General features: G+C 38.2%; 4 protein-coding genes across 8 annotated transcripts; 2 read left to right on the plus strand and 2 right to left on the minus strand.

Moving 5' to 3' along the window:
- The first annotated feature begins 806 nt into the window (after positions 1–806).
- On the plus strand, positions 807–1,265 carry LOC103956053 (protein AUXIN-REGULATED GENE INVOLVED IN ORGAN SIZE-like). Its single transcript, XM_018649595.1, has one exon. It carries the CDS (start codon positions 807–809, stop codon positions 1,263–1,265), a length of 459 nt encoding a protein of 152 aa, XP_018505111.1.
- A 946-nt stretch (positions 1,266–2,211) lies between these two features.
- Positions 2,212–7,055, minus strand: LOC103956054 (ankyrin repeat protein SKIP35). 4 transcript variants are annotated; one of them, XR_007251919.1, is made up of 5 exons: positions 6,905–7,055; positions 5,463–6,714; positions 4,412–4,844; positions 2,888–3,811; positions 2,212–2,595 (listed from the first exon to the last, which is right to left on the minus strand). XR_007251919.1 is itself a non-coding variant. In XM_018649618.2 (5 exons), exons 3-5 carry the CDS (start codon positions 6,098–6,100, stop codon positions 3,023–3,025), a joined length of 1,860 nt encoding a protein of 619 aa, XP_018505134.1. In that variant the 5' UTR covers positions 6,101–6,294; positions 6,561–6,714; positions 6,905–7,055; the 3' UTR covers positions 2,704–3,022. The 4 variants fall into 4 exon arrangements, 3 of the variants coding, with proteins under 3 accessions (XP_018505134.1, XP_048423387.1, XP_048423386.1); XM_018649618.2 differs by lacking the exon at positions 2,212–2,595 and having other exon boundaries at positions 2,704–3,811; positions 5,463–6,294; positions 6,561–6,714; XM_048567430.1 differs by lacking the exon at positions 2,212–2,595 and having other exon boundaries at positions 2,704–3,811; positions 5,463–6,428; positions 6,561–6,714.
- Positions 7,056–8,578: 1,523 nt separating this feature from the next.
- On the plus strand, positions 8,579–13,112 carry LOC125469710 (guanosine nucleotide diphosphate dissociation inhibitor 2-like). Of its 2 annotated transcripts, none has more exons than XM_048567432.1 (13): positions 8,579–8,898; positions 9,568–9,667; positions 9,803–9,886; positions 10,006–10,113; positions 10,235–10,407; positions 10,620–10,731; positions 10,842–10,922; positions 11,010–11,072; positions 11,172–11,273; positions 11,485–11,609; positions 12,149–12,359; positions 12,447–12,521; positions 12,705–13,112. In XM_048567432.1, exons 2-13 carry the CDS (start codon positions 9,596–9,598, stop codon positions 12,753–12,755), a joined length of 1,257 nt encoding a protein of 418 aa, XP_048423389.1. In that variant the 5' UTR covers positions 8,579–8,898; positions 9,568–9,595; the 3' UTR covers positions 12,756–13,112. The 2 variants fall into 2 exon arrangements, with proteins under 2 accessions (XP_048423389.1, XP_048423388.1); XM_048567431.1 differs by having other exon boundaries at positions 8,581–8,898; positions 9,568–9,630.
- A 4,650-nt stretch (positions 13,113–17,762) lies between these two features.
- On the minus strand, positions 17,763–26,579 carry LOC103956058 (MLO-like protein 1). Its single transcript, XM_048567405.1, has 14 exons — positions 26,382–26,579; positions 26,217–26,274; positions 25,897–26,126; positions 25,643–25,759; positions 25,453–25,513; positions 20,198–20,292; positions 19,906–19,980; positions 19,695–19,783; positions 19,412–19,461; positions 19,252–19,292; positions 18,888–19,097; positions 18,721–18,788; positions 18,543–18,603; positions 17,763–18,427 (listed from the first exon to the last, which is right to left on the minus strand). The coding sequence occupies exons 1-14, from the start codon at positions 26,496–26,498 to the stop codon at positions 18,059–18,061; spliced, it is 1,641 nt and encodes a 546-aa protein (XP_048423362.1). The 5' UTR covers positions 26,499–26,579; the 3' UTR covers positions 17,763–18,058.
- Between the last annotated feature and the right edge of the window lie 301 nt (positions 26,580–26,880).

The raw sequence follows: 26,880 nt of genomic DNA on the forward strand, positions 1-26,880 counted from the left end.
ATTCACAGGTAGGTAGGTATGTATGTATGTATGTGTTGTATATATGAATATGAACCTTAATTTTATCCTTGTGTTGCTCAATTTGGTTGGCATACCCTCAGCTTTTCTACTGTTGATTTATTTGTTTCATCCCCTCTAAAGTCATTTCATTTATGAACACTTTTTTATCTTCCTTTTTTTAAAATAAAAAATATAAATTGTGGTTCAGTTGTTAACATTGATATCTCAACATCATCTCTTGAGTCTCGATGGATTATGATTATGGGGACTTTTCTTTTTCGGATGGAATGGAAGATGGATTTTAATTTTGAAGGGTGACGGAGCGAAAATCTTCATCTCTTGAGTCTTCTTGATTTCCCTTTCAAATTATGATTCTAGATTCTTCTCTTCTCTATTCTGTTGGATTTTATCTCTTGATTGCTTTGTTTGTGTTTGTGCATTGTATTGCATTCAAAGACTTTAAGGAAGGAAACAAGGAAAGATCAACTAATCCTCTTCTCTTTTTCTTTCTTGCCGTTTGTAGCTGTATCTCAAAGCCAAGTCTGAGCGTCTTACTTTGCAAGTTGAGATCCTCCCAGGACAGCACAAAGCGAGCGAGCCAGATCGAGGGAATTGTGGCCTACGTTCTCCATTGCATTGATTGCCTCTAGTTGCTATAGTTGTATAAAACCAGCATTGGTCAAGCGTTGGAGATTTTGAGTTTTAGGCTGAAATTACGTCTGTTTGAGAGATAATTTGCTTAATTTAGGTTCTGTGCGGTGCTGTGCTGTGATTTGATCTAGGGGAGGGGACCAACGCATCAGTAAATGAATTTTGATGTTCCTGAAGTAGATCGGCTAAGACTAGTACTGTCACAGGGTTTTATTCATTTGCCGGATCGCTCTTCAACAAGTTGCGTTATGGATATTAAAACTAGAAAAGTTTCTGGTGCCCATACGCTAGAGCCCTCCCCAACGGATCATGGACAGAAAGTGGAGTATTATCATCAGATTCAGAGACAAGGAAAGGCAACAGAATACCGGCGAACCTTATCTCACGGTAGAGGGACTGGCAGAAGACTGCTGCCGGCCAGCTACTTTAGCTTGGAGTCGTTGCTTTTGCTTGTATGCCTCACAGCGACTCTGCTGATCCTTCCTTTGATACTTCCGCCACTACCTCCCCCGCCTTTGATGCTGCTGTTGCTTCCCATTGGCATTCTAGCCGTGCTTATGATCTTGGCTTTCATGCCGTCTAATGTGAGGGATTTGACTTATACATACGTCTAGCAAAGTAAAATGAATGAATGCTTGCGTTGCGTTGTCTATCATACAATTTTTGTACTACTAAAATGTTCAATACAAGAAACAACTCTTCTTCTGTTTTTATTTCTTTGTCCTCTTCTTTAACCAGACACTCAACGGAAGAGAAGAACAAAGACAACTCTAAGCGTCATGCATTACGTACGGAAGATTGTCTATGAATGTCGGTTATTAGGGGTGGGCATGGGTTGGTTTGGGTTGATTTTGGACTAAAAATGAAACCAAACAGACATACTCGGTTGGGCCAAAATTGTAAACCAAAACCAACCAAACCTGTGTCTAAAACTGATCAGGTCAATTAATCGACAGTGGATGGTTGGTTTAGATCGGTATTCGGTCTGTGTGCAAACCAAGTTTCTCTCCTAAAAGTTATATAAAGTAGCACTAATATGAGTGAATGCTCAAAGAAAAGCATAAATGAAGCAACTCAAGGAGAGCACCAAAGCCGAAACAGCTGTTGCCTTCTCCAAATGGTGCCCCTGCTCTTCTCCAATGGGACTCTTAAACTAATTATAAATAAAAAAATAATTAAATATATGCAAATCAGTTTGGTTAACTGCACCTTAAGAATTTTGAAACCGATTGTCAAACCAATTATGCCGGTCCGGTTCGGGTTAACAACAGAAAACTAAAAACAAAAAAAAGAGCCCAAACTAAACTAAGTCGCCGGTGCGGGTTCGGCGGTTCAATCGGTTTATTTTGTTTTATTAAATGCCCAGCCCTATCGGATACATTGCGCATTTCATTTCATGGAATCACATCTTACATCCAAACCCTAGGAGGCTAGGACTTGTCCGTCTAGTTGCTCTGAAAAATAACCATCCCGACCAAAAGTAATTATGATTTTGTATGCTGTATTATTCTTGTCAAAATCTTTCACGCCAGAGAACCGCGTTTCAAGTTCTCCAATTCCTTCCGTCTCGAAAATATGCCAATAAATCAAGTGTAGAATACAACAAAGGTCCTTATTTGTTTCAGGAATAATTCCACTGCCGACTCGCGGTCAAATAAAATACCCCATGTGGAATATCACATGGTTACTTTTCAGTTGGGTTGGAATTAATTTCATTAAATAATAAAGGCAAACGAAATATAAGACTCCCAATTCTATTCAATTCCATGTTTTGGTCGGTGGCCCGCTGGCTGGCTCCTACATGCACACGAAAGAAAGGTGGCAAAGAAAAAAAGGGGCTGCGGCTGCTGATGCCATAAGTACCACTTCATCCAGGCCGGTCGTCAAGGTGCAGCGGCATTCCATTCCATTTGAACTCGGAGCCGTCTTTGACAAATTACTTTTCTACATTCAAACACATTAAGGGCAGCATACAAAAAAAGAAACAAAAGTTAACCCCCACCCCCCATACGATACATGGCAAACGAATTAAAAATACAACTGGAATGGAAGTGTCTAGAACTCATATCAGATAGCCAAATCTATTATACGACAGGCGCATCAGATTTTGACAATAGTTTCTCTGTCTTAAATGATAGATCAACTCAACAACATGCACATTTAGAAACATATATGCGCCATGTACATGAACTAAATTACAAGGCAACAACATATGATGGATAGAAAATTGACAAACCTTGGCTTTGTCACCTGACCCCATCTCTAAACTGTTGTTATCATCCATTACAAATTTATCAGATAGCCGAGGACAAATGGAAGCTAAGTCCCAGAACATATACGAGCAACACCTTGCTGCACTGAGCTAGGCAGATCAAGTAAAAAATGGAGGGAGATGATGCTCCAGAAGAGCCAATAGCTCTTTGCACTGGCTCGCCCCTTCTAAGACTCCACCGCCAAGCCTTCTAACTGCTTCAACAAGCTGTCCTCTCAGCCTTTGTGACAACAAACAGCCACCCGCCCTCACACACTCCCTATACAGTGGCAGGTAACCGATTGCTATCCCTAGAGGGGTTGGAAGATCTCTTAAGCAGATAGGAGATTCACCCCATTTTAAAATCCTCACAATGTTCATGTAATGTTCTTGTCCTTGTTTAATTCCATCCAAGAAAGCTTCCTCTGACCAGTGCCCCCGAAGAAAAGCCCTTAACTCAGGAGCTATACCCTCATCATCAGACAGAGCAATACTGTTGGCAACAGCATAAGTAGCTGCAGGATCACCCATGAAGTTGGAATGAAGAAGAAATGCAACACCATCAAGAGAACCACCACTTCGTTCACCAGCAGCCTTCAGAATTTCAATGCTTAGTGCAGCAAGGACATGATGAGGAACATGAGGGAGGAGATAGGCAGCAATATCAACTTGGCTGCTGGAAGTTGCAGCTGTGAGAGCAAGGCAGAGCTCCATGTCTCGGCAACCCCTTTTCACAAACCACTCAACAACCTGCATACAGCCCCTCTCAGCAGCTCTCATCAGAGGGCCCAAAAAAGCTATCGCATTGCCTTCTTCCACAAGACATTCCATAGTACCAATCTTGCAGTAGTGAGAAGCAAAACCCAAAGCCAGGTCAACATCAACATCCAAACTGTTCCTTTGGGCAATCTACCAACACAAAACAAAACCCATATGCCAAAAGAAAATGAGAACAAAGATGCCACACAAACCATCTATCATGAAAGAAAATCTTGGATCTCACGATCATCTTCTCAAAATTGTCCTCGTTTACATACATAACCAAATCATATAACCAAGAATGCATACTAGAAGCATAAAACGAAAAATGTCAATGTCAACAAAAATATTGATATTCCAGATTTACATAAATATTAGTAAAAAATAAGAAACGACGTAAATTTACTTTAAACATAAAAAAAGGAAGGTATTCAAATTTTAGGAAATGTCAAACGGACAAAAATGCATTTATTAAGCATGTGAGTGGAAAACAACTTGCACTACTAACAAACATGTGCTTGAAACTTGAATATCAATATACAAAAAGATCTTTGCAATGACAATTCAAAAGAATGACAGGTTATAGTCATATAGCTAACAATAACTATTGTTCTTCCTAATTCTTATTTAGGGGTTTAGTAAAATAACTAAGTATTGAACATTGATCATAAACCAAATACAGAAAAATGATATCCAAAGGCTAGGAATGCAACTAAACATTAACATGACGTACAAACGTATTGAAGTCACCTGCAATAAGATGCGCACAAGCTCAGTACTCCCAAAACGAGAGGCTTCAAGGAAACACTGATTGACATTGTCTGCACCTCCCTCCACCAACATACCCAGCAAACCTTGAATTGCAGTTGCCGATATCCCAGATGCCCAGCCAGAATCGAATGAACTAGAGAAGAGAGTTAGGGGGAAGCAAGCAGCATCAAAGGCCTCAGTGAAGTCCTTCCCAGAAAGCTGGTTACCAGCAAGATCTATGAACGCCTTAAATGCTGATAACTGGAGTTGGATCTCAACCAATGAGCTGTTGTTAACTCTATCCTTATTACCTTGGGAACGAGAATGAAAGCCTATACATTTCAGAGCCCATTCAGTAAACTTTTGAACCTTAGCAGCAGCTTCTGCCTTCAAGACCTCATCTCCATTGCATTCGTGGAGGCGCTCATGCAACCTATAAAAAAAGAAGGGTAACCAATAAAGCAAATGGCACATCAATTCCAGGATTAAAAGAAAATAGATGGGCAAGGTGCTTAGAAGACACAGTAAACAATACCACGCTACACTCTCGTAGCTCAAATAAAATAAATAAAAAGAGGGGACATCCAAGGATTTCATGAAATTTGATGCATCTTAAGCTTTCTTGTAGCAAGTGGGGCACTTCCTAACCCACCAAGCTTTCTATTTTACCCAAGGTGTTGCCAAAGGACTAATTCTAATTCGTGTAACACCCAGGTTTTCTACATGTATGTTCATGAAAAGATTTCCTGGTAGCTTATGAGCTGACATGGAAAGACTACATAAAATCAAGCTGAGCTTGCTGACTTCATTAAGGAACTAGATTAATTTTATTCTATCTTACACATTCATTAAGGAACTAGTTTAATCTTATTCTACTTTGTAAGATGGATAATGCATCCTATTTTGCCTAGTCCGCCTCTTTAATTTAAAAGTCTTCATTTTCCATTCTGGAAAAGACTTCAGTAGTCTTTATGGACCCATTTACACACACCCAAACAATTTATCGCTATAAAATTGTTAAGTTATCAGGAAATACACAGCTTGACCATACCTTTGGGCCATTACTGTGACTGTATCAGCAAGACTCATTGTTCGGCTCTGACAAGCAGAAACACACGAAGCAAGAAATGAAGTGCGCAAGGCAGCTCTCGTGAAGTCATATGCACCATTGACAATGATCTTCTTAATTAATCCCGTTATCCCATAAAGCTCTTCGTGAGTGCTCAAGAACCATATTGAATCCAAAGTCATGCACAAAGCATCATTCAGGGTTTGTGGATCAGCCACCAGGATCAAACTCTCAGCAACTTCCCAATCATGGGAACTCACTGCACCCTGAAACATGCGGCCCAATTCAATCCTATCTTGTCTACTGAGCTTCTTCTCTTGCCCAACTTTATCCTTCCTCTCTGGGTTGGAGTCTGCCGCATCCACCTGAGATTTGAGTTTCTTGGCACTGCAACTACAACTAGTGGGCATTCTCGACTCCTTCCTGACAAGAGGTCCTTCTCTAGAGGATACCACATTACTTCCCTCTCCTTTGTCTGATGCAAAACCTTGAATGCCATTCTTCGGACTATCAATCACATACTCAGTTTCCATGTCGATATATATGGGGTCTTCGGAATTAGTCTCATTCACCACAATCCAACCATCATTACCCTCAAGAGGTGCCATCCCCTTTTCCATCCTCGCCTTTTATATAGACTATGCTATCCCCGCCTTCTCCCCTAATTTCCGTAATTCAAAAAATAAGATTAAAGGGGGGAAAAAATCTCCAACCAGATAAGATAATCACATATATCGCCCAAACAGCACCATCAAACAGCTTAAAGTAGTAACTACAAATCGCGGAAGAAACCGATTGCTCGCCAGTGGGATTCCTGTTCCAACAAAACCAAAGGATTAATGACGAACGGGTTACAAAATTGCCTTTATCTTTTTTTTGTTTCTCCTCCGCCTTGGATGACTGCTCCGCTCGGAGTTATGCAAACGAATCGAAAAGCAAAGTCCCCGTCTTCAACAGGCAACAGGCAGCGAAATTAGAAACAGCCCTCAATTCTCAAATTCCTACAGCATGTTGGTGGAAAAAGGCAATCCAAAACAAGCAAACCAGAGAGACAAGTTCAAATCTAGCAACCATACATACCAGTCAAATATCAAATGTCAGATAAGACCTCAGTCGCAAATACATAACACTGGAAAACCCTAGACTGGAATTATGGAACCCCCTCCTTCCTTCCTTTCAGCGTATATAAAAGGGATTCCAGCAATAGAATCAAGGATCGAGAAGAGAACCAACCCTACAGCACCACCCACAATCTTTTCATCAACAATTTAACAAATTTATAAAAACTGAAAAGAATTCGTTAGGGAAATGAGAAAATAAAGGAAATGGAGTAATAAAATGGAAAATGAGTGCATAAATAGTAACAACCAAAATAAAGAGTGGAGCAAAACTAGAAAAATACATGAAATATAGATATAGCAAACCTCTGATTAATTGTGGTGTGGGAGAGAAAGACTCATCACAGAGCAAACCCGTCATGTTTATTCATTTTCCTCTCTTTTCTTCCTTTTCTTTTTAATTTATTTGTCTACAAAATTATCACAAGGATTTTTTTTTTTTTTTTTTTTCAGTTTTCATGAGAAATGTTCCCCAAAGTTTCTTTAATTCATCGTTTTGATCTCTCACGTTTCAATTTAAAAAGTGTTAAATGGAAGTCCATTTAAGTGTAGATGTGTTAGTTGAGACGATGAGTGATGATGTTTGTAATTATAATGGTATTATAGGGTATCCATAAGTATCCGTTAACCATCTCTTCAAAGCGATTAAAATCATCTTTAGAATCACCGCATTCCCCTTTTCTAAACCCTATTCCTACAACTTCTAGAGGATAGATCGTAAATTCCTAATATTTTAATTTCATTCTCCTCAAATTAAGAACTATTCATGGTGGTTCACCAGTTTATAGATCTCTATTTAGAGCACAAATTTACAGATCACCAAGTTCGAGCATCAACCCACAAAAATAATGTAATTAAACTTATGTTTTGAGGGTATTTGAGACTATTCAAGTAACATTTTTGCTATATAAAAATTTTTTATAGAAAAAAGTCAAGTTTTGGGTATTAATGATAACTCATCCAACATATCGAGAATAAAAAAGTCTTTAAGCTTTTACTACACAAGCATCCATCTTGTACGTTGTAGAGTATATCAATCAGACAAAAAAGAAAAATAAATAAAATAAATAAAGAAAAGAAAAGTAGCAGGGGTAATAATTATGTTCTAAAAGACACTAGGTGGTAGTCAGACGACGGGTTAGGGCCTAGCGTCTAGGCGGTTAGACGGGATCTAGGCTAGTACCTAGGCGGACTAGACAGATTTAAGTAAATCTATTATATTTTGTGTAAATAAGTGTGCTTATACTTAAAATATACATAATTTCATCATAAATTACAAAATAGAATGACATACATATTATTTCATATTGGAACATAATGAAAACATGGAGAACAATGATAGAAGTATGTTCATCTAAGTGAGGAACAAGTCTTTTACAATATATTAGAAAAATAAAAATGCAAAAAGAAAAATTATATATTTTCTGTCTAAGTGAGTCGCGACTTAAGTAGGTCTGGACGGGCTAGGCAAGTGCCTAGGCGGTCTAGGCGGATGCCTCAGCAAGTCCAGTCGCCTTTTCTTATTTTTCAAACGTTTAGGTATTAATCGAGACGGTGATCAGACGTCTAGCACCTAGGCCCAGCTGGAATTTTTAGAACAGTGGGTAATATATTAGTTGGGTAAATTACATATTCATACCTCAAGTTTGGGGTCTATTTCAATTTCTTAGAACATCTTCAAAACATTTCACTTTCATACCTTAAGTACTATTTTATTTCAAAATAATACATCCGTTACATTTTCTATCCATTGATCCGTTAAATGCTGACGTGGCTGCCAAATGTTTTCCACGTGACAAAACAAATAGTTTTTTAATTTTAATTTTTAAAAAAACATGAATTAAAAAAAAAAAAAAAAAAAAAACTTGAAAAGGCAGAAACCGACCCCACCCCCGCAACCCCTCTTCTCCCTCCCAAACATCCCAGCCACCTCCCTCTCCTCCACTCTTTTCACCTCCCCTCCCATCCAAAAACCCATCCCATCCCACCCAAAACTTGAATTTTCTCACCTAAAAAAAAAAAAAAAATTGAAATACACAGCGACCCACGGTCTGCAAGAAGAAGAAGAAGAAGAAAAAGAAGAGGGAGGAAGGAAGAAAAAAAAAAATTAATTGAAACTATCCCTCCCCCCTCCCAACTGACCCACAACTGACCCACATCCGTTGCGTTGAGATCATAGGATAGGATAGGAGGAGCGACTGAGCGAGGAGGAAATGGACGAAGAGTATGACGTCATAGTGTTGGGAACAGGTCTGAAAGAATGCATCCTCAGCGGTCTTCTCTCCGTTGACGGCCTCAAGGTCTCTTATTCCACCACTCTCCACTCCCCCCTACTCTTTCTACTATTTCTTTTCTTTCTTCTCTCCTGACCTTTTCAATTTCAACATCAAATCTCATCACCAATGGACTCTTTTTTCTGTACGTTTCCTCTGTGATTTCATTTCGTTTGATTTGTATGGGTGATTGATTTGCCAATTGGGCCGACGGGATCTATTTGCAGTTGGAACCGGAGGGATGTAGCTTTAATGTTTCAAACCACCTTCGCCTTCTTTTCTATTTTCATTGGATGTTTATTTGATATTATGTCATCTAAATGCATCAACTGATTTTCATCTCAACACATGAATCCAACGCTCACGCTCTTTAACCTTCAACCTACTATCAATCTTATTAGACCATAACAAAAAGGAAAGTTAAAAAAAAAAAAAAATAAAAAAAAAAATCTTACTTGGAATGATGAATATTCATTTGATTAGTAATAGGTTTAGCGGCTGCGTTTGAAACTTGGAATTTGGAATTTCATCTGATTCCTCAGCGACTACATTATTATCAAGTGTATGACATGATTGTTATCATTTAAAACCAATGCTTTGTACATTTATCATTTCTTTATTTTCCGTTGAATATGACAGAATGTTGATCAAAACACTTGGTACTTTTATTGTTGATACTTGTATTCTGTGAACCAGGTTCTGCACATAGATCGGAACGATTATTATGGTGGAGAGTGTGCATCACTTAATCTTGTCCAGGTCCCCTTCTGCCATCTACTTGAAAGCGTCTGATGAAGTATCACATCTGTACTTATGTTGCACTGTCTCTCTCTCTCTCTCTCCTCCCCCCCTTCTCGTGCCCACTCGCTCGGTCACTCAAACTTTATACTCTATTATTAATTTTGATCTTTAAATTATCATTAACTTGCAGCTATGGAAGAGGTTCAGGGGAGATGACAAGCCCCCAGCACACTTGGGATCTAGTAGGGATTATAACGTGGACATGGTCCCTAAGGTATGTTTGTGTGTTTCATTGATTTTTGCATTGTTTTTGGCTCATTATTATTTTGTTTGTTTTTCTTTTATATATTTGTTTTCATGTTTTCCTAATTTGTTGTATTTTTCTTTGTCTAGTTTATGATGGCCAATGGCACTCTAGTGCGTGTCCTCATTCACACAGATGTCACCAAGTATTTGTACTTCAAAGCTGTGGATGGTAGTTTTGTCTATAATAAAGGAAAGGTAGTTCCGCTAACTCTTTGGAAAACTGCATTTAGTAACTACACTCACAAAGACCCTCACATATTGTTCTGTATAAATTTCATCTTAAAACTTATGGGTGGGATCTCAATTGTTGCAACAGGTTCACAAGGTTCCAGCAACTGACATGGAGGCCCTTAAATCTCCACTCATGGGTCTGTTTGAAAAGCGCCGTGCACGCAAGTTCATCTTGTATGTTCAAGATTATAGTGAAACTGATCCTAAAACATATGAGGGAATGGACTTAACAAGAGTGACAACTAGAGATTTGATCGCGTAAGTGCTAGGGCAATATCCTTTTTGTAAATGAACTCTATAATCATTCTAAGAATCATAACTTGCGGTCTTTACAGTCTCATTGGTACCAATGCTTTGTCTCTGTTTTCTATTTATAGGGTTCCTTGTAGAAAAGAAAGATGGTCTTGTTTTGATAAAGTAACAATCCAAGAACATTTGTTTATATTTTTGTGTGGTTAATGTTTTGACAGAAAATATGGTCTCGATGACAACACTGTTGACTTCATTGGGCATGCTTTGGCACTTCATAGGGATGATCGCTACCTGAATGAGCCTGCTCTAGATACCGTGAAGAGAATGAAGGTAAATACTGGTCGGGGTTCATGGATGATTATTTTTATGTCTTGTTTTTAAATTCTCATTGTATTAATGTTCATTTTTGTAATTGAGTTTAACACGTGGTTGTGTCATAGCTTTATGCGGAGTCATTTGCACGTTTTCAAGGAGGATCACCATACATATATCCTCTGTATGGATTAGGAGAGCTTCCCCAGGTATCTTTCTCTCTATTTAATTACAGTATTGTATTTCATCTCAAAGTTGGTAAAGATATTCAATTTTGTTTGGGGTGCTTCATTTAGGCATTTGCCCGACTTAGTGCAGTTTATGGTGGGACTTATATGTTGAATAAGCCTGAGTGCAAGGTAATCTTTACACATTTTTCTTGGTTTTAACACTCTTTCATTTTGCATTAGTTTGTGTTTAATTCCTGTCTAGACACTGAGTTTGATGCATGATGCCAGGTAGAGTTCAATGAGGAAGGGAAAATTATCGGTGTCACATCTGAAGGGGAAACTGCTAAGTGCAAAAAAGTTGTCTGTGATCCTTCTTACTTGCCTAACAAGGTAAACCTTTCTGAGTAAAGTATTTAAAGGTGGTGGGATGTTAATATTAGTTTTCTGTTCATCTTGTGCCTTACAAGTATGCATGTGGTTGTTTTTATTTATAGGTCTGCAAGGGACACAATATCTTCTCTGTTCTTCTGTATCTTGCTTGAAGGGTGAAGAAAAATGTTTTTTCCCAAACACTTACTGAAAATTTATTGCATTTTGACAGGTTAGGAAGGTTGGTAAGGTTGCAAGAGCTATTGCCATCATGAGCCACCCAATTCCAAACACCAATGAATCTCACTCAGTGCAGGTTATCCTGCCACAGAAGCAGTTGGGTCGCAGATCAGATATGTGAGTTCTCTTATCTTTTGTTTGGGACCAATATTTATTTTGCAATGAATGTCGTGTGCATATTTGAGAAGGTCCTTTGTAACTGTTGCTTTAGAAAAAACAATCTCATGACTAGGTTGTTTTATGCTATGGCAAGGAAATGGGTTTTCTTTAATAGGAAGAAATGAATGGTATAGTTTATATGCATACAATGTCTAAACCACAATTTTTACCTTTCTGTTGTGTAATTGGATATGCAATTGCAATGTTATATTGGGTGGAGGGTATAGTCAGTTATATTATTCTATAACTGTTGGAAGGGTTTCGTGGTAACACTTGCTTGATGCATATTAATATTATCCTACTATCATTTCGATCCCAAACTACTACCAAAAGGAGAAAACAGTGGTATTTAGAGCAGGCCTCTGGGGAACTCGTGTATACTTTGAACCGATAGCTTGTTGGTGGATATTTATTCATCCCGAGTTATCCGTGTTTCTTTTTTGTTGTATCTTCTTATTACTGGAGGCCAATTCTTTGGTGCTTTATTGACTGAACAGGTATCTTTTTTGTTGCTCCTACTCTCACAATGTTGCTCCAAAGGGAAAATTTATTGCATTTGTATCAACAGATGCAGAGACTGATCATCCCGAGACTGAGCTAAAGCCAGGGATTGACCTTTTAGGGCCTGTTGACGAGATTTTTTTTGAGACTTATGACAGATATGAGCCTGTTAATGAACCCACTTTGGACAATTGCTTTATATCAACCGTAAGTCTTATTCAAGCCTTGAACTGTACTGGGCACTCTTCAATATGATTTATGCACACTTGACAAAAGGCTTCTTATGTTTAACAGAGTTATGATGCCACAACACACTTTGAGTCCACCGTCTTGGATGTACTCAACATGTACACCTTGATAACAGGGAAGGTAAGAAATACAATTTTATGAATTGCCCAATTAGTTTGGTTCTGTTGTTTTTTATTTCATGTCATCCTTAAAGTCGATGGACATTTCCTTGATTAACTAACTTGCCTTTGTTTCTTTTTACTGTTTCATAGAACCATGTCTTTCATTTAAGGTTTAACCAAATTTCCTGGAATGTTTGAGTAGGTTCTTGACCTCAGTGTGGACCTAAGTGCTGCTAGTGCTGCAGAAGAATGAATAGCAAAGCTGCATGTGGTGCTTGTAGTGATAATTGTGCTTTGTTCCAAGTACACTGAGCTGCTTAAGTTTCCATACTCATGGCGATGGTAATCCTTATACTGTGGAGGATTATATGAGTTATCACTCATTTTTAATCATAGACTTGATATGTTATATATTGTCATTTAAATGTACTTCAAGTTTCAAATGTCGTTTCAAATGAAAAATTATATGTCTAGATCTTGGACATGCCCTTGTGTTGGTTCAATGTATTTTCAGGTTGCAAGTATGTGTGGAAGCATGTAAACAAAATGATAACTTGTCAGAGAACTATTTCTTTCAAGTTAATGATGTGTGGGGTGAATTCGATTCTAATCTGTTTAGTTTTTTGCCCCTTGGAAAAAGCCTCTAGTGGGCTGGTACTGATAAACCACCCACCCGTTGCCTTAGGGCAAGGGCAAGGCTTTTTTTAGCCCCTCAACCTCAAAAAGGGGCTCCAACAGTCCAGATTCAAAAGGGCAGTTAGTGGGCAATGCCAAGCCTGTCCAAATACCCCAGCGATATAAGCTCAGCCTTGTGCCACACATTTTCTGATGCAGGGCGATATTGAAAGAAACGAATTAAGGTCAAATGAGAAATGAAATATAGAGTCCACTCTCTCCTTTTGTGAGGAGAGCTGAAAATCCGAAAGAGTTTCTTCTAGTACTACCCTACAAGGCTATAACACTGTTGAACTAGAAAACAAAAACTGTCAATTTCACAAAAGAGGCATGATAGAGAGAGAAAACTTTGATAATTTCTTTCATAAAAAAAACGTCCAAATCTGTCGTACCAGAAGTGGGTTTAATGGGAAAGAGATTCTTTCCGGAATCTAATCCTCCTCATCAAACAATTTGGACTTTTGAAATTTGATCCAATAGTTAAAGTTATTATGACTTTTAAAGTGGGCCCGTGTTTTTAGCCGTTGGATCAAATTTCAAGGGTCCGAATTGTTTGATGAGAAGGATTAGATGGAAGGGATCTGGAGAGGATCCCTTTCCGGTTTAATGAGACAAGGGTCCTCTTCGGATTCTCTTTGTAGGGATCTAGAGATTAATCAATCATGTTCGTTCATCGTACATCGTGCAATTAAATTTTAAATTGATTATACATAGTATTTAACGAAAATTGATCACACGATGTATAATGAACGGACACGATTAATTAATCTTCCGGATTCCCACAAAGAGAATCCGGAGAAGATCCTATTCCAGTTTAATGAGCACTTGTAACTCAGAAATTGAAAAGACAACGAAATTAAAATGATAAAAAAACTGAAAATTATGTAAAAAATAGTAATAAGATGAACGCTCCATAGATGCACCGACCAACCAGTGATTTAGATTCCTTAGAACATTTTCAAAAGAAATGTCAAATCCTAGTTGAAATGTCATTGTGCATATTTGACATAAAAAAAAAAATTTATTCCAACCGAAGTGTTATTTGCTAACTGGATTTGAAGCCCTTGTGATTAGGAGTCAAATTTGATATAAATGTCACATTTAATTATTTTTAGTTAATTTTAATGATGAATTCCTTATTTCACTAACATTTTAACCAGTAAAAGTTTTGTTTCAACAGTTTTTTTAATAAATACAATCATTTAAAGTTCTATATTAATAAGGAAATAACATTTGACAATTCAGTTGAAAAAATACAAATTTTAATGGTTATAATAATTTGACATTTCTTTTGTAGATGGTTCTCATTATCCCAAGAAAAACTGCTCAAGCTTGCTCTTGCATCGCGACTCTTCTAAATGTAATGCACATGGTGGGTTGACAGGAGGAGTGCTTCCAGACGATATTTGGCAATTGGTACCATCTTCTCAATAACATACAGTTAATTTAAAAGCAATACACTGAACAATAACACATAGGCTATGTTCAACTACCAATTCTGCTTCTTTGTTAACTCCTCCGATTTCATCTCCTTTTTAAGATCATTAGTCCATGGTGTTGGCTATGTATCCTCTGTAACCCCTGACTCCTAAGGCTATGGGAAGAAAAAAGATTGGGAATGAAGGTCCCCTCTAGTTTGTTAATTCTTTCTTTCTCTCAGGTTCAACATGACTTTTCAAGAATGCTGAGATGATGTGATGGAACAGATACAGAGGTAGACACAGATGAAAGCGGATGCCCCTTTTTCTGGACAAGGAACTTGCTGCCAGTGGGTTTACTAGGAAGGATCAAGACATTGAGAAGGTATCGTATCGTTGTGAAGCATGGTAGATTCATGCTACATGCTTGATGTATACTTGTGGAGCCTACATGATACACCCATTTAAATTTCTTTACTTTTGCATGTAGTATGTTCCACCCTTCTGTAAAAAACACTTCCCTGGGTTATCGAGTGTATATTGCATGTTGTGGTTACAGTATGCCTCGTCCAATTATTTGTGATCAATTTCATTTAACCAAAAATTCTTTTTCAATCATATGCAAGACATCTGTGAGTCCAATATTTGTTCACTTTGGCTTTTTTTGTATGTTATAATGTTCTCAATATCATGTTGTTACATGCAGTTCATTGAAGGAGGTTTCGATAGGGATGCTAGTTCTTGTGATGAAGAAACTGAAGATGACACACACCTCTTTGTTAAATGAAACGAACATAGAGGGGTGTTGATTCATTGCGTTTGCTAGATCAGGTACATTGTTTACTTGCTGTCATGTCATGAAGAAATGGAAGTGTCTGAGCAACAATCTGAGGTCTTAAGTGATTATTTATGTACAAAATGAAGATTAGTGAAATCATAACTGATATTTGCAGAGTAAATTGGAAAGTTCTTGTGTTCGTATAATAATAACGAACGGCTTGTGATGAAAATGACTTTTACAGTCTTGTATAATTTTATCTTACTTGGAGAGGCATTCTGACAAATTCACTTCGACCAAAAAAAGGGTTCTTTGTTTATGCAGTCCTTGTCTACTTGGAGATGCATTCTTGCATCATGCATTGCATTTGCAAGTTCGTACTTACACTTTCGCAATATATCAGGATCAGACTTCAAATTTAAATCATGAAGAGAAAGGAGTGGATGACGGTCTAAGAAACTGTGAACCAGGCCCAAGCACTAAACCTGAATGTGAAGATGTGAGTGACAAGGTAGGTCTTGAAATTGTTTTTATATTGTGCTTCCTACATGGACTTGAAGTTAGGATTTATCTAGGCATTGGAGTGTGCTGTCTATCATGGCGTAGCAGATGTTAGATAGCTTATGTTTACGATCTCATGTGTAAAGATCTTGTGGATCCATACCTTATTGCAGTTGTAATAGGCTAATAGCAGTTGTCTTCCCTTGTGTTCCTGGGGTTATATGTGGAGTGGTCTGTACTAAGGTTACCGTGGGAGTAAGGTCCTTAGGTTTGGTGTCTACAGGATGAGGACATATAACAAGGGACTTTATCTATTGTTTGAGACCCTTCTGCTCGTTTTTGTACGCTACACTCCAATGGTATGGGTTTTGCTTCCGCAGGGGGGAGATAATGACACCGAAAATGACTATGATGGTGAGCTGACAAAGTGCTTAAACAAGCAGGCACGAGGTACCATAACAGCAGTGCGTGGAGGCCGGAAGAGTCTTTCCTCCAGAAATACCTACAAAGATAAGGGCGATAGATCCTCTTAACAATTCCAAAATCCAGAACCAATTCAGCAGCTGGAAGAATATATGAAGTCCCAGCACAAAATCCAAGATGTCCGTACAATCCGTGTGCCAAATCAATTAGATTTGCACGCCGTGGAGGCTGCCTGCATTCGTATGAAGGAGAAGATTGTTTATGTTCATTAATCAATATTGAACCTCGGCTTTGAAACTGGTTATGAAATTTCTTGCCAATGGAGGCTGCCTGCACTCGTTTGAATGAGAAGATTGTTTATGTTCATTAATCAATATTGAACATCGGCTTTGAAATTGGTTATGAAGTTCTTGCCAGTATTTATATAGCAAGATCGTGCATAAACTATGTATATATTTGAATGTATGAAAGTTGGGGCATGATTGAAAGTTAAATTTACAAGAAAAACTAGATGACAAGTCAAAACTAGGTAAGTTATGGATAACAATTTAAGCTTTTACTGTTAAATAAATACTGGGACTGTCAAGGGCCAAGTCCTTTATTTTCACCTAAAAGGACGGATGCGTATTTATTTAGAAATTTTAATGAAAAATTTTCAGTACTGTTTACTTTAACGAAAAACTATATTTTTACACTAAAAAGTCAATCCTGGTACTAGTCATTTTATCTTAATTTTGTCCTTATCGTTAAAACTCAAAGTTTTCAAACTATTTTCATTAATTTTCTTTATTTATTTTGACAGAGATGAACAGTGCTTAAGTCCAAAAATTTTAAAAGTGCTTTATATGTGGCATTGTGGGTGACAAACCTTCTTTCACACTGTACGTTTAACCCAATCGGTTTTACATATAAAAAGCTACTTTATGATGGCATTTTGATAGTTTTGAGAGGATGAAAGCTCGAGTATTGTAAATTTTTATATTTTGTCAGTAGTCACATCAACAACTGAAAGCAGAAAGAATTATTCTGAGAGTAAAAAGCTTAAACAAGAAGAATGTTTGTTTTATATAAAGCAGCATAAAAGAAGGAAAAAAATGACACTCAAATAATAACACAAAAAAACTTTAACGCTTTGCAAGCCTACCTTTTTTTCTTAAATTTCTTTTGTAATCTAGTTTCTTTGTACTTGTATTCATGTTTACAGCTTTTGCTACATTGCCTGTAGTATCAATTTTCTTTAAGAAAAGTTTTTTTAAAGCACTCAGAAGCATGCAAATTAGCCCGACTAGCAAGAAAGTTTACCTGACCATGTCTAATCTATGTGAGAATTGCAAACTAAGTTAAGCCAAGAGTGTTAGCCAGTTTGTAGTTATCATTTGGCAGACATAAAGAAAATATTTGAAGTCCTTTCTAAAATAAGGCATAAAAAAAAAAAGAAAAAAACCTAACATGGATCATAACCCCATTCATGGCACAATCGTTTTTATTAGAAATTCAGTTTACTTATGGTGCAGTTTACATTCAAATAACATTACAATTCAACATTGAAGTTGGTATTTGCCAACAGTGGCGCGCTTGATATAACAAATCACTTGTTTAAAAGAGCCTCATGCCTACTTAAAGTGTTACAAGCATTTTAAACTGATAAGAGTTAAAAACACTCGCAGGGAGAATTGTATCACCAACATCCACTTTGATAGCATAATGCAGTGTATGCCGCAGCATATGATCCAATCGCAATGCTTGATTTCTCCGGCAGGTTTATTGAAGTTTACTTTGCTGTATGAGTGGCTGTTGGGGCTCAATTTCTACGGCAGTCACAGCCGCAGCCGCAGCCGCACCTGTAGAAGTAGTGTCATGACGTTGGAGAGAAGATCCCTCCTTGTTTCCAACTTTTAGTTTTTGAGCCAATTCAAGTGTCACTGAAGCCTCATTCTCTTTCTCTTTGAGACCTACACCTACACCTACACCTACTTGAGTAGAACCGGCACCAGCACCAGAACCAGAACCAGAACCATTTGCATTAGCTGCGTTTCTCAACGCCTTATTCTTTTTGGCCGACCGAGCCCACCCAACAAGCCCCTCTTGTATATGTTCTTCAAATATAGCCTTCTTGAACGAACTTCCCATCTTGATTTCATTACAAGCAGTAGACATTAGATGGATAGAGCAACAAAGGAAGGAAAGCAATTGCAGCAATAACTCTTCTATGTGTGTGTGTGTGTTTTCCCGCAATGCAATTCACCTGTGTGACAATTGCGTACAGTGGCAAGGTACTGTAACTGCAGACGAACTGAACGAATACTCTTGAGACATTGGCATTCGGACGAGAGAGCAGAAAGAAAACATGTTAGCGGGTTTATGAACATGTGTTGGAATACGAATATATCAAACATTTATAATTAATGAACATGGTTTTATACCCAATTACAAGCCTTGGGATAACATAACCAAGTTCCCCCATCATGCAGGAATGAAATTTATACTGAACCTGCAAGAGATTGAAGCACCAAATGTGAAATATGAGAAAGTAATCTACTAGCACTAGCATTTTGACCTTCAATTTGATGTTTTTGAAGAAAAATGTTACCAATATCCAGAAGAAAAATGCGAGTTCAAACGAATTTTGGAACAGGATGATATGAACGAGTAAGAGAACGAGTCTGGGCCGGTGAAACCAAAAATGATCATCTGAAGGCTGAACAACCAAGTCACCTTCGATTGCAATGTGTTTCTCAGCAACCTCATGGGCCAGTTGACTTATTACATGCTCCAACTTAGTCCCAACCGCAAGTAAAAGCTGCACACCAATTCATAGACAATCAATAAAATTAAGAAATAATCACAACAGATGAAACAACCTTAGATTAAGTTACCTGCTTAGCCTGTAGATTTGGGGAGACAAAACGAGAACTAGTGCATTAATTTTTGAGGTATAAATTTGTCAAACTTACGATGAATGGAATGAATGCTATCCAGAAATAGGCATGCCAACCTGCGTACAATTAAACATCACAAGTATGTGTGAGGTGTCGATAATGATCTTCATGCGATGCAGCAGGTTCAAATTCTTGCCAATAAAACTAATACAATCCCAAAATTGTAACAGCTTACCCGACACATTCAGCAACAAGAAGATGACCACAAAGATCCAAAGATACCAACTGTCATTGCAAATAAAAACAAAAAGTTAATAGCATCCTCAAAGTAAGAATGCCTTGTGACAGCAGAGGGAACATTCCAAAGACGATATATTCCAATATAAAATCTCATGATCCTCCAAGTCTACGAGTAAGGAAGTGAGCTAATTAAACAGCTAGCAAGAAGATGCAGCTAATGGAACTATGAGCATGATACTTGTGAATCTATGATGTTATCGGTTGTAAGTGTAACTAACCTTATCCCAACGACTCTTTTAAAATCTGCTTCAAGGGCACGAATCATGTACTTGTGGAAATTAAAATTTGGATTTGCCTTGCAATGGGTCTACAGAAGAAAGAATTACTCTGAATTTTGAAACAGCAAGTGTAATTTGTGTGGAAACATTCAAAATGTGCAATATCGAGCACCACAAAGAGAAAAGAAAATAATAAACGAAATCAACTTACACTGATGAAGCCTAGTCGCATTGTCATATAATCTGTTTTGGTCACAGAGCCATAAAATTGCTTGAAAAATGCATGCTGAAAAAGAAGGGATCCCTTTAACTCAGAATTTGATATTATGATGTAGCACTAGCACTAGCAGGCAGATGCAGATGTAGACACAGACGTAGAGAGAGTAAGTTGATGAAGCTTAGCTAATTAAGGGAAAAAGGATTGTCAATACCCTGGATGCGCATTTAATTTACTCTCAAAAAAGAAAGGAAAAAGGATTGTCCATATTGATATGATGACTCACCAACCAGCCAAGAATAGCTGAATTCTTTCCAATACCACGAAAGCGGCCCCTAATAAAATCATGATCGTGGACGTGGGTGAACTTCATTGTCAAAACTGCACACATAATATTTCATTAGTGAGGAACAATTATCCATCTGAATCCTGATCATGTTAGTGAAACTCGATTTCTCCTGGGTTTTACACGAAGAGGAAGAACTTAACAGAAAATGAAAACAACAGAGATGGAAGAAGCTGAAACGAAAAACTTTCTCTCTTGTTCTCTCTTGCAAAAGTATTGCAGAGGAATAATTTGTACTACTATGAAAAAGTGAGCACTAACACTCCTTTACATTAACTGATGGCCTTAGCTTTAGGACCACACAAAACTCTACTTTTAATCTTAGTCACTCATCTAACTAAATACATGGATCACACACCACATGGCTCTCATGGCCTTACAACTTGTAATTTTACACTTGACAAATATGCTCAAGTGAATACACACATTAAACTCATCTTATTTCTAATACTCAATCAGCTAGAGACTTATAATTCAACACTCCCCTTTAAGTCTTGAGCTGATTTCACTCCAAGCATGCTCCTGAGATAATTAAACCGATCTTTAGCCAGAGGTTTTGTGAAAATATCTGCCATCTGTTCTTCTGTGGGACAGTAGATCAAATCAATGATTCCTTCTTGCAGTGCATCTTTAATGAAGTGATACCTTCTGTCTATATGTTTGGTCTTCTGATGAAAGACAGAATTCTTGGTGATTGCAATTGCTGAAGTGTTGTCACAGTGCAAAGGAGTTGCTTCAGTTTGAAGTTCCCCAAAATCCTCTAGAACAAATCTAAGCCAGATTGCTTGTGCAGTGGCATTTGATGCACTTATGTACTCTGCTTCTGCAGTGGATAATGCCACGCAACTTTGCTTAACTGAAGCCCAAGAAAAAACTCCACTTCCAAATGAAAATGCATATCCAGATGTGCTTTTGCTATCATCTGGTGATCCACTCCAGTCACTGTCGCAGTAGCCAATCAACATTGTCTCCTTGCCTTTTGTATACTCCAAACCATAGTCTAGAGTCCCTTTGATGTATCTGAGCACACGTTTGGCAGTTCCAAAATGTTTGCTGGTGGGACAGTGCATAAATCTGGCAAGCAAACTGGATGCATACATGATGTCAGGCCTAGTAGCTGTGAGATATAGAAGACTTCCCACAATGCTTCTGTACAGCTCTTCACTTACTGCTCCACTTCCATCATCTTTAGTTAATTTCTCAGTTGCCACAAGTGGTGTGATCACAGATTTGCACTCATTCAGACCAAACTTGCTTAGTAAAGAACTGGCATATTTTTTCTGATGAATGAAAATGCTAGAATTGGTCTGAATTACCCCCATTCCAAGAAAATGATGGAGAAGACCCAAATCTGTCATTTCATATTTTCTCTTCATATCTTCTTTGAATTCATCAAGCATCAGTCTATCACTTCCAGTATAAACTATGTCATCCACGTAAATAGAGACAATCAGAATGTCTTGCCCCCTTGCTTTGATGTACAGTGTTGGTTCACTCAAACTTTTCTCGAAACCACATTGTGAGAAGTAAGTATCGATTTCTCCATACCAAGCCCTTGGAGCCTGCTTTAATCCGTACAAGGCTTTATGCAATCGATAGACTTTATCTTCCTTTCCCTTGACTACATATCCTTCAGGCTGATCCACATAAACCTCTTCTTCCAATACCCCATTCAAAAAAGCTGATTTTACATCAAGTTGATATAATTTCCAGCTCTTATGTGCTGCCAAAGCTACAAGGGTCCTGATAGTATCCAATCTTGCCACTGGAGCATACGTTTCATTGTAGTCTAGACCTGGCTTTTGAGCATAGCCCTTTGCAACTAATCTAGCTTTGTTTTTTAAAACTGATCCATCAAGATTCAACTTGGTCTTATAAACCCATTTAACTCCAATAACAGGCTTTTCAGTTGGTCTATCCACAAGTTTCTCGGTGCCATTCTTCTCAATCATAGCTAATTCATCTTCCATTGCCTTTAACCATGATTTATCTTGAGCTGCATCTACATAACTTTCTGGTTCCAGAATGCATGAGTTGCATTGAGCAAGAACATCATTCAAATTTCTCCATTTTAGAGGTGAGTGATCATAAGTTTCTGGAATCTGTGCAGACTCAGGAGTGCAACTTTCTTGTTCTTGTGCATGAGAAGAAGAACTAGGACTGAGAGAACATTCTTCAATCGCACTCATCTCATATGAATTCACACCAACTACATTTTCAGGTTGATCCTGAATGTAGGTTGCAGCAGCAGAATTTTGTGAATTTTCTTTCCAATTCCAGGTCATAGATTCATCAAAAACCACATCTCTTGACAAGATTAACTTATTGGTACATGGGTCAAATATTCTGTATCCCTTCTCACATGTAGCATAACCCACAAATACACCTTTAACACTCTTAGCATCTAGCTTCTGTCTTGTCTCAGTAGGTATATGAACATAGCACAGGGAACCAAAAATCTTGAGATGTGCAAGACCTGGTTTTCTGCCACTATAGGCTTCAAAAGGGGTTGTATTTCCTAGTGCCTTTGTAGGACACCTATTTAGAATATATACAGCTGTGTGTACAGCTTCAGCCCAAAGAACATATGGCATACCTCTATCATGAAGCATAGTCTTTGCCATTTCAACCACAGTTCGATTTTTTCTCTCCACTACTCCATTCTGTTGAGGAGTATAAGCCATGGTGAGTTGCCTTTGAATGCCCTCAATTTCACAGAATTTAGTGAACTCAGAAGATAAAAATTCTCCACCCCTGTCACTCCTTAGACTTTTAATTTTGAAACCACTCTACAGCTCCACTATTGACTTGAATTTTTTGAAGTAATTGAATGCATCAGATTTGTATCTGAGAAAATACACCCAGATCATCCTTGTACAGTCATCAATGAGTAGCATGAAAAATTTGTTTCCAGCCAATGATGCATTCTGCATAGGACCACAGAGATCAACATGTATAAGTTCTAGAGGACAGCTTGCTCTCCAGGCTTGATCCTTTGGAAACCATTCTCTGTGCTGTTTTCCAAATTGACATCCTTGACATACATCCTTGGTTGCTTCTAGATATGGAAGACCATGCACCATATTCTTCTCACTGAGTTGCTGAAGCCCTCTGAAATTCAAGTGGCCTAATCTTCTGTGCCAAAACTGAGTAGAATGCTCCAAACTAGCCTTCAAAACCAACTGATTATCTTTCACCAGAGAAAGAGGATAGCATCGATTTTCCTTCTTCTTAACCTTGATGATAAGATTTTCAAGTGAAGGTCCATCATATATGCTGCACAAACCTCCTCCAAACACTAGATAATATCCATGCTCATCCATTTGCCCAACGCTCAATAAGTTCTCCTTTAAACCTGGCAGATGCATGACTTCCCTGATATACCTTTTACCTCTATTAGTGTCAATCTGCAAAGAACCCATTCCAGCCACATTCACTAACACACCAGTAGGCATTTGCACCTTTCCAGCAACATTTGTATTTATGTCAACAAGGAGATCAGCATTCCCTGTCATGTGGTTACTACAACCACTGTCAACATACCAATTTCCATTGATATTTGTTTCTGAAATTGCACTATTAGCATAAAACAGATTTCCTGACACTTCCACCTGATTTGCAGAATTTGCCTTTTGCACAATCTTCCCTACAGTGCATTCTCTAGCCCAATGACCAAACTTATCACAATTATAACACTTAGGTTTCCCCTTATATCGACATTCACCAAAATGATACTTAGAACACACTCTACACAGTGGTTTGACAATCTCTTGACTCATTGACTGTGACTGATATGTATTTGGTGCAGGACTAGTGAAAGGTTTCTGTTGGAAACGAGGTTTCGAATCCCATTTCTTTCCCTTAGCATTCCAATTCTTCTGGAATTTTGATGAGCCAGGTTGAACTCCACTTCTATTTTGCCCCTTTGGACTTACTGAGAATGATGCAAAAGCTTTCTCAGTGGTATCAACATTATGCAAGTCAAATCGTTGTTCTTGACTCTTCAAAATCGCAACAACTTCTTGCAACTCAACAGACTCTAGACACTTTGTGTTTTCTATAACTAAACAGATGGAATCATAAGGTTTACTTAGACTAATCAGAACCTTCTGCACAAGTCTCTCATTAGAAAGGGATTCACCAAATGTTCTCATCTGATTAATTAAATCATTCAATCTTGTAAGATAACTAGACAGAGATTCATCATCTCGCATTCTAGCATACTCAAATTCTCTTCTAAGATTCTGAAGTTTCACGGATCTAACCTCATCACCACCATGATATTCTCCATACAGTAGATCCCATGCCACCTTAGCTGAGTCGGCGTTGGCAATCCTAGGAAAAATCTGATCAGAAACCGCATTCTGTATAATACCTAGAGCCTTTGCATCTTGCATATATGCTGCAACCATTTTCTCATCGTCTTTTTCTCCCTCTGAGCTTCCTTCAGCCTTCTTCTTCTTTGACTCTGAGATCGTAACCCCTTTTTCAACCAATCTCCATAACCCATGAGATTTGAAAATCGTCATCATCTTAATCCTCCAGAACTCGTAGTTCTCACCGGAGAAGATCGGAGTTCTCACCTCAAAACTTCCAGACCCAGCCATCTCTTAGCTTAGACAAGACGAACACGGCAACTTCGCTTGAGCCGGAACGAGCTTAAGTGTAACTCAAAATGCTTCACAGTTTACGCCCAGATCTCAAACGATCGAACTAGGCTCTGAGGCCATGTTAGTGAAACTCGATTTCTCCTGGGTTTTACACGAAGAGGAAGAACTTAACAGAAAATGAAAACAACAGAGATGGAAGAAGCTGAAACGAAAAACTTTCTCTCTTGTTCTCTCTTGCAAAAGTATTGCAGAGGAATAATTTGTACTACTATGAAAAAGTGAGCACTAACACTCCTTTACATTAACTGATGGCCTTAGCTTTAGGACCACACAAAACTCTACTTTTAATCTTAGTCACTCATCTAACTAAATACATGGATCACACACCACATGGCTCTCATGGCCTTACAACTTGTAATTTTACACTTGACAAATATGCTCAAGTGAATACACACATTAAACTCATCTTATTTCTAATACTCAATCAGCTAGAGACTTATAATTCAACAGATCAGTGGTGTAAACATTACATTAACTGTTACTTGTTAGTTAACCAACAGTACCAACAGTATGTATTAGTGTTACCTTCTTGTGGGTTGTACTCCTTTTTGGTGATAGAATCCTCCCAATGTTTCCATTCACGTATCTGCTCCATCGATGGTAATATAATTGACGGTATATCCGTAGAATGATTAGTGAATTAGATGGAGAACAGGAAGAAGACAATTAAGAATAAGAAATCAATTAAAGATGACAGTTAGTTAATTAATATTACCTTTGCTCCTCCAAAAAGAATGGTTAGAACACAGAAAGTCACATGCACCACAGCCAGCACAAAAATGAAGATGTGAAGATGATGCAATGCCGTGGTGGATAACAGAGGGACCTTCCCCTGGAAAAGAATTAGTTAGATTAATTAGATATACATACATATATTATGGAGTTGGTTAGATTGGTTGAGTTTTGATTGTCATGTCAAATCATCAGGTGGAACAACTCCAACATGTGAAAGTAGAGGTAGCTAGGTACCTCTGAACAGGAGCCGGACGTGGTGGAAGCAGAGTCTTCAGCAAGAAAACGACGGGCAGCACTGCTCCAGGGAAAGAACACGGTCTGGAAATGGGCACTAGTACTAGTACTGGTGGTCTCTTTCTTGCAAGGCAGCCATTGACCGGCCTGTTTTTCGGTTATACAGATTTTGGCTATACGTCCTTGGAACACCGTCAGCAGCAGTGATATAAACCCCAAAAGCATCAACTCTGCATGCATGGCGCACCACCAATTGGATTCATCATATAAATAATTCAATGGTATCGATTCATGAATGAATGAAATGGAATTTGACCGACCTTCTTTGATCTTCTGCAAGGCCTGAAAGAGAGGTTTCTGGTTGTGTTTCTTGAGATACTGAAGCAAGCAAACAATCAAGGAGGGTTAACTTGATTAGTTGTAGTCTCTTCTCTTATTAAAAAGTGACATCATTGCTACTGATGGATAGGATTGGATTGGCTTGCCTTGCCGGTGTAGTGAAGGGTTCTCTCGAGGAAAAGTGATAGGATGACTATGACACTAGACACCAAAGCCACCACCCAAGTCGGAGTGTACTCCAAGGTTGTTCCTCCTTCTGCCATGACGGATTGGAATGGATTGGATTACGTGCAGCCTGCTGGAGATCACAGCGGAATGGAATGTGTGACGGTCAGCAGAGGCAGCCTACTACCTCTGTACGCGGTTTGTCTTGTGGCGGCTATATCTGTCTGTTGACTGAGTAGTGCCGTGTCGTCCCATGAATTAAGCGCGTCGCATTAAAAATGGGATTGGTACTAATTAGTCCGTTGAATTATTATTAGGAACAATGTCCAATTCAAAGCCAGGGAGACTAGTCATTAAAAATATAAAATTTATAAAAGCAAGGTTAGGCTACGCTGTAAGGATGGATGTAAGGCTGTAATCGTATTTATATGCGCAGAGAGTGACGATAAAGAGGAGAATAATTGAGGAATTAGGTTTTGG

The sequence above is a fragment of a genome, unplaced genomic scaffold (genome assembly GCF_019419815.1).
Source record: "Pyrus x bretschneideri cultivar Hongxiangsu unplaced genomic scaffold, Pyrus_bretschneideri_v1 Contig44, whole genome shotgun sequence".
NCBI classification, from domain to species: Eukaryota; Viridiplantae; Streptophyta; class Magnoliopsida; order Rosales; family Rosaceae; genus Pyrus; species Pyrus x bretschneideri.